Here is a 7639-nt window from a genome sequence, read left to right as displayed (position 1 = left end):
AAGATTTGTTAACATTTGCATTATTTTCAGCGATGGAAGCAAAACACAGCATTTATGTTTCACGTCACACGGCTGTTTCTACCATACTTCTGTGGTATGTGCGTCTGCACGAGGGTGTTTCTTCTGTCTGTGTTTGTGGTGTGGGAAATCCAGTGTGAGAGAAATCTGGGAGGGGCATAGAGAGGGAGGCCCCTTCTGTCCCATTGATAACAGGTTCATTCAGAGAACCCTTTAAAACAGACTAATCCCTTATGCAGTCATTCGCTCTACTCTAATAGGACCCCACCACCTCTTCTAGAATTCGGTAAGCTAAAAGTGCATGTGTCCTACGACTAACCTGAAATGATTTTGTAGACACTTTGGCCCGGGGGGGGGGCGTTATTAAACGTCATTTTCCTATCTCAATAAACGTTTCAAAAACGATTTCTTAAGCAGTAAGTTGTTCTCCTAGGACAACTTTTTAGAGGGGCTCCCTGCAGCTAACTGATAACATTAGTTTCCAGAAAGTACGGTCAGGAGAGTTGGCAGGTTCCTGTGCCCAGGGTGAGGGTTGCATGGGACTCATCCGTAGCCTTCATCCGCAGATCCGAGGATGCTCTTTGCTACGGGCTGCCTGCATTGAAGCCACAGGGACCCCAGAAGAGTGGGATGGCCACCGCTAGCAGGAGTCCTCCAAGGCCGCGGGCGTTGCTCTCTCCGCTGAGGCTGCTACTGCTGCTGGAATGCTGTCTCCTCGCGGCCGCCCGGAAGGACAAGGGGGCGGCTGGTAGGGAGGCGGGCCCGATCTCGGGCCCCACGGGCGGTTCCTCGGGTCGCTTCGTGAGCCCAGAGCAGCACGCGTGCAGCTGGCAGCTCTTGGTGCCGGCCCCGGGGACACCGACGGGCGGCGAGCTGGTCCTGAGCTGCCAGGCCCCGGGCGGGGCTCGCCTTCACTGTGCCTACCGCGGGCATCCCGAGCGCTGCGCGACCTCGGACGCCCGTCGTTCGCACTACTGGAAGCGATTGCTGGGCGCACTGCGCAGGAGACCGCAACCCTGTCTAGACCCCAAGCCGCTGCCACCGCGCCTGTGCGCCCGCAAGAACGTAGGCGCCGAGCTGCACCCGCCCGCGCGCCCCACCCTGTCCGAGCGTTCCGTCGAGCAGACCCGGGCCAGGGCACGGAGCCGGGCTCGGCAGCGACAGCCGGTGTTGTCCCCGAGCTCGCTGCCGCCCAAGGAGAAACCCTCGAGGACGAAGACCAGAGTGGGCAGGAGGAAGGTGAGCGCGGACCCGGTCCTAGAGCCTCCCGCAGTGGCCGGCCTCCAGCCAGCCGGGCTGGATCAGAATGCCCAGCTCACTGAGACCTACTGCACCGAGAAGTGGCACTCCCTCTGCAACTTCTTCGTCAATTTCTGGAATGGCTGATGCTGCGGTCCTAGAGGGGGGTACCAGGGCCAGGTGCTGCAGAGCAGAGGGCAGTGCAGCCGGGGCGGGAGGCTCGGGGCGTCTTAGACAGTGGGAACCGGGACGGAGAGTAGGCGGGAGTCCGGATTCCAAAATAGGGCATGGGTCAGGGTAGGGAGAATCTGAGACAGCAGAGGAAGAAATGTTCTTGAAGCATCTCAATTTTGATTTAAGAGCAGAAGAAATAGTGGAAACGGATAGGTTTATATTAAGTTTGCAAAAACTGTAGACTAGGGAGAGAAGCTGAGAATAGGGGCAATGAAGTCACTAAAGAGGTGTGAATCTCTCCTGTGAAGTAGGAGAAGATGTATATTAACACATTATTATTAAAATGTAATTGTGAGTAAGAACCTGAGCCAGGTTGAATTTTTCAAAGTCATCTTGGCTATTCAGCTGACTGGTTAGTTTTTCTCCCCACCCCCTTTTCTGGATTGTTATGAACTCTGGCTGTGACAACATCACATTTTCTATGTGGATTGAAGCCTTATAGGTATAAAATAAATCCAGGAATGAATTATTAGGACAATTGCTTTTCAGTTCTTTTAGCATTGCTACGTTGAAACTGAATTTTGAACATACTGTCCTGAAAGGTCACTAACTACCTAAAATCAGTGAGTTCAGTGCCTCTAGATCTCCAAATATAAACAAAAACTCCCAAGTCTTTACATTTGATCGCTCTTTTGAAACTCAGATAAAATGTAGACATGTATCTCAGTTGTTTGGGCCCTTATTGCCTGTATAATTAAATTAATTTGTTCTTTTTTAATATGATGTAATGATCATCTTTAATAAAAATTACTCAAAGAGTTATAAAATGATGGAAATGCTGCTTTTGTCATTTATCTATTTCTAAATATACCTTTATTAAAGCCCACATCTGTGTGTGTGTGTGTGTGTGTGTGTGTGTGTGTGTGTGTGTGTATGTGTTTGAGACTGTCATTTTCTCAAGACCTTGATGCCTCAGACCTCCAAGTCTGGGTTTATAGGTGCTCCACGCTCCACCATGACCAACTTGAATTAAGTTCTTAAACACAATGTGACTTGTTATGAAAAGAAACAAAAATGTGTGTAAAGCAAGGGCATTAATAGGCAGCTTCTGGGGTATGTATGCATGGTTCTGCTTGAACTTCACAGGGCGCGCTCTCTCTCCCTCCCCCCTCCCTCTCTCATTCCCTGCTAGTCTCTCCTGCCCCCTGTTTCCTTCTCCTCTTCCTTCCCTCTTTCCTCCAATTTGGATTAACTGTCAGCATTTTAAGATGAAATAATTTTATATAAAACCCCAAAGTTTGAGTTTTCTTGAAACAAAAGCAGATCTGTTGACACCAGGCCTGTCTTCCCACATGGTAACTGACTGACTGACTGTCGTCTGGCTCTGTTTGGATTAGGTGTGTTTTCTAGAGTTCTTGCTTATTCCAATTCATCAATCAATTTTATTAATGTGGTATGTGAGTGTGCGTGTGCGTGTGCGTGTGTGTGTGTGTGTAAGTAATTGGGGATTGAGCCCAGGGCCTTGTGCATATTAGGCAAGCACTTGATCACTGAGCTACATCCAAGCTGGGCTTTTGGTGTGTATATGTGTTTGTATGTGTGCTTGTCTGTGGGTGTGGGTGTGCACACATGGCAGTCAAGGGAAAACTTGCCTACTGGAGTTAGTTCTCACCTCCCACTGTGTGAGTCCTGGGGATTGAGCTCAGAGTGTCCAGCCTAGACAGGAGGTTCCTATACCAACTGAGGCATCTTGCTGAGCCCCTAAACTTGTTTTTAAATTTTAGTTTGAAACAGGGTCATGCTCTGTAACCACATGAACCCTGAAATCTTCCTGACTCAGCTCCCAAATAGCTGGGATGAAAGGCATGTCCCACCAAGCCCAGTTATCTTCTATTAACTTACATACCAGCCTGAGTCCAACGCCAGTGCAAGGTCTTCTCCCCTGGTATATTATGTTTCTGTTGACCCCTTCTACTTTTACTCTCTCCCTTTAAAAATATCAGTAAGGGCAACACATTCCCGACTTTCCCTGTTTTGATCTGCCTCTGGGAAACAGAAACTGTTTTGTGTTCCTTTTGTATGTTATTTTGTACTCACTTGTCAAAGCATGCCCATTGAACAAAGTGTTTGGGTAGGCTTATGTGGTCTCATGTTGAGTAGCACTGATCCTTAGATTAAAAGTCGTCCTGGTCAAGGAAAGGAAACTCAATGTATCTGGAGACCATTCTCCAAAAGTATAACCCAGTGTACGAGGTATCTGACAAAAACGAGCAAAAGGCATGCTTCCCGAGAAACAAGTGATGGACAGGCACACGGCTAGGATCGTGCTTCCAGCTCTCGGTGAAAGAGGACTGCCAACCCCCCTGATGGACTGAAAAAGTTCTTTCTAAGAAAAAGGAAAAGGTCACGCTCTGTGTGTCCAAGCAAGCAGGCAGCCAGCATCCCTGCTCCCTTACTCTCCGGGAGGAGCTGTGCCAGGACTCCGCCGGGAACACAGTAGAGGGACAGGAGTCAGCTACTGTCAGTAGGGCCGGAAGGGATCAGATCCTCCCAGCCGTCATTTGAATGACATTGGCTAAGTCCCAGGGTCTCCAGGGCTGCACGAAGACTGGGTTTGGTTAAGTCTGGGACTTTAAAGCCATCGCCTTGAGGAATTATACACGTCGTCTCCACAGAGATAACAACGTGAATATCAAGATGTATAACATGTAGAGTACATGCTGTAACCCAAGAAAGAGGGTGGACTTCAAAGAGCTGGAGAAAGGCACCTGAGATGACCGGGGAAAGAGAGAAAAACCTGTGTCTGGGGCAAAGGTTTGGAAGAGCACACTAGAAAGACAAGTCTGCAGCTGGGAGAGGACTGAATCAAAATCTCTATAATAACGAGGAGGATGGTTATGGGAAACATGAGTGTTTCCCCACAGGGGCACCATCCAGAGTGGAGGGAGAGTTGCTGGGACACATTAACATTTACGGTCAGTGCTGAGATGGGAAGGTATCAAAGAGGAAGGCACTGGCTTCTGTCTATGGGAGAAAGAGAGGTTATCATAGACATAAAGCCATCTAGTTCTGGTTCTGCGCCAAATTATTTGGCACTGGGGCTGGAGAGATGGCTCAGAGGTTAAGAGCATTGTCTGCTCTTCCAAAGGTCCTGAGTTCAATTCCCAGCAACCTCATGGTGGCTCACAACCATCTGTAATGAGGACTGGTGCCCTCTTCTGGCCTTCAGGCATACACACAGACAGAATATTGTATACATAATAAATAAATATTTGAAAAAAATTATTTGGCACTCAGGAGGCAAAGGCAGGCAGAGCCTAAGTTCAAGGTTAGCATGCTTTATATAGTTACTTCTGGGCCAGTCTACATGGTAGACTCTGTCTCACAAAAAAGAAAAGAAAAGGTATCTGGGGCTGGAAAGATGGCTCAGTGGTTAAGGGCACTGACTGCTCTTCCAGAGGATCTGAGTTCAATTCCCAGCAACCGCAGGGTGGCTCACAGCCATCTATAATAAGACTTGGCACCCCCTTCTGGTTTGCAGGCACACATGGAAGGAAGCTGTACACATAATAAATAAATATTTTTTTAAAAAAAGAAAAGAAGATCTGCCTTAAGATACTGGTCCAATTTATAAATTTGCTTGGCAGACATAGGAAATGGAAAATGACTAGTCACAGTGCCTTGGTACACTGACAGTCTGCCCTACATTTTTAGCCCAGAATGCAAATTTGTACAAGAATATTATTAGATTCATAAAAATGCTAACTTTCTATCATATCTCATTGCCTAAGCATAATTATCAACTGGAAGGTGTGTTTTATCATTTTTTAAAAAGATTTCTTTATTATGCATACAACATTCTGCCTCTGTGTATGCCTGCACGCCAGAAGAGGGCCCCTGATCTCAGATCAGATCACAGATGGCTGTGAGCCACCATGTGGTTGCTGAGAATTGAACTCAGGACCTCTGGAAGAACAATCAGTGCTCTTAACCTCTGAGCCATCTCTCCAGCCACCAAAAGATGTGTTTTAATCTTTACATCCTGGGGATAATCTTCCTATTTTGATATTCAGTACAAAGTTCAAGGCTAAACAGAGTCCTTGAAAACGTTACCGTAGAGGGCACTCAGCCAGTTGCAAAGGAAATAAAGAACGGAATCTTTTGGGGTTGGAGGACCAATTTCATTGTCTTTTCCAGCTGACAGAAGCCACCCACATCCCTGGCCCACAGGCTTCTTCCATCTCTGAAGCTGGCAACATCCCATTCACTGATTCTGTCTTTATGATTTTCAGAATTTCATTTTCATACCTGACTCTCTCTTTTACAAAACAAACAATAACATAAACAAAACAACATCAACAACAAAAAACACTAGGCATGGTGGTACACATCTTTAGTCCCAGGACTAGGGAGGCAAAGGCAGGCAGATCTCTCTGAGTTCAAGGTTAGCCTGGTCTAGAAATGAGCTCCAAGGCCAACAAGTCTACATAGTGAGACCATGTCTCAACAAAATAAGCAAAGAAATAAAAAATGATAATCTTATAGTTCCATTGGGACTATCTAAGGTCAGCTGTTTAATAACCTTAATTCCACCTGTAAGTTTAATTCCCCCATTTCTGTCTAACTTACAAATTCTGGGTCATCACTGAGATGAGGACCTCTTTGGAGAGTCATTATTCTGCCTACCCCAAGTGATATGCTATAATCCTACAAACTCTAAAACAAAGAGATGAGACAAAGGAAAGCATTGTATAATGATGAGTTAATTCATGCCATGAGGTGGTGATGCATGCCTTTAATCCTAGCACTCAAGAGGCAGAGGCAGGTGGATCTCATATGGAGAGCTGTCAACAAAGCAAACCACATTCTTTCCCAGGCACCCTAGTATAGTCAGTCACCAATACATACCATACTGAGAACAAGATGAATGGCAACCCATTTGAAACAGTTTAATTGATGCAAAAACTTCTCCAATGAGAACAGAATTAAGCGAGGAATCAACTACAGTAAGAAGACCTCCGGATATTTAAAAAGTAAAAAGTAAACACATACTTCCAAAATAGTTTGTGGAGCCCAAAGGAAATTAAAAAACATTTTGAACTCTATGAGATTGAACCTGGAATGTAACAGAAATGTGTGAGTGTAGTTAGGAAGTCCATGGACGTAGGCAGTAGTATGTGCATCTGCTAGCCAAGACAGCAGAGGAGGAATGGAAACCAGAGACTGTCCAGCTTCCAGTGTGATCCTCAGTCTCGGGACTAGAAATCAACCTCTGCAGTAGCTGGATGCAAACCTTTAGTCCCAGAACTCAGGAGCAGAGACAGGCAGATCTCTGTGAGTTCGAAGCCAGCCTGGTCTATGTAGTGAGTTCCAGGACACCCAGGGTTACATCATGAGACCCTGTCTCAACAAGGGAAAGGAAGAAAAGAGATCAACCTCTGGACGGTGGTAGGCTGTTTTGTTTTGATTCAGTCTTGTTATCTCATAATAGAGAACCTGTTTTGTTTGTGAGGTGGGTGGGGAAGGGAGCAAAGGGAGGGGAAGGGAGAAAGGAAAATAGGCCTCTGGTTTCTCCATTGTTCATCGTGATAAAGTACCAGTTAGTCACCCAAATCCGGTCCTCCTCTTTTCCTGGATAAGTGTCCCAAGTGAGAGAGTGTGAACAAGTGACAAACCTGCCAGTGACTTGTGCAACTTCAGCTTCACTATGCTTAAAGAGGCGGCTTGCCTTGCACTTGCCTTTCCCTCACACTTTAGTCAAGGATTCACTAGAAACGGAACCTAAACCATGTGGAGATGTGCAGTACCCTAAGGTGGCAGAGTAAAAGGCTGAGGAAGGAAAAGTGAGAAGGAATAGCTTCAGAATTGCAGCCCTGAGAAAACCTCGGCCGTGCCTTGTCAAGTCTTAGCACAGACATGGCTCATGGGAGGATGCCGTATTGGACAGGAGTGGCCCATCCTAGCTTCTCGGCAGGTACAGCCACTTGTAGTGGCCCAAGCAGAGTATGGTCTTATGGGAACTGTGGTGTCTTCTGAAGATGCCGTTGGTGAGATGTAGCTGGCTACCATGGTACCTAGTCAGCATATGCACAATTTACGCATGCTAGTCTCTATAGCTTCCATACAAAGAAATTGAAGGAAAACTATTTCAGAATCACTGAGACAAGATTTTGGCATTTTCCCCTCCGGTAGCCATGAAATATTATAG

At 46.5% G+C, this 7639-nt stretch overlaps 1 protein-coding gene across 1 annotated transcript; it reads left to right on the top strand.

Annotated features, from left to right (window-relative positions):
• Positions 1-371: 371 nt before the first annotated feature.
• Positions 372-2259, top strand: Fgfbp3 (fibroblast growth factor binding protein 3). Its single transcript, XM_005352180.2, has one exon. The coding sequence runs from the start codon at positions 649-651 to the stop codon at positions 1402-1404; it is 756 nt and encodes a 251-aa protein (XP_005352237.1). The 5' UTR covers positions 372-648; the 3' UTR covers positions 1405-2259.
• The last annotated feature ends 5380 nt before the right edge of the window (positions 2260-7639 follow it).

This window comes from Microtus ochrogaster, chromosome 8 (assembly GCF_000317375.1).
Source record: "Microtus ochrogaster isolate Prairie Vole_2 chromosome 8, MicOch1.0, whole genome shotgun sequence".
Lineage (NCBI taxonomy): Eukaryota > Metazoa > Chordata > Mammalia > Rodentia > Cricetidae > Microtus > Microtus ochrogaster.
This window is presented reverse-complemented; position numbering and strand designations above follow the sequence as displayed.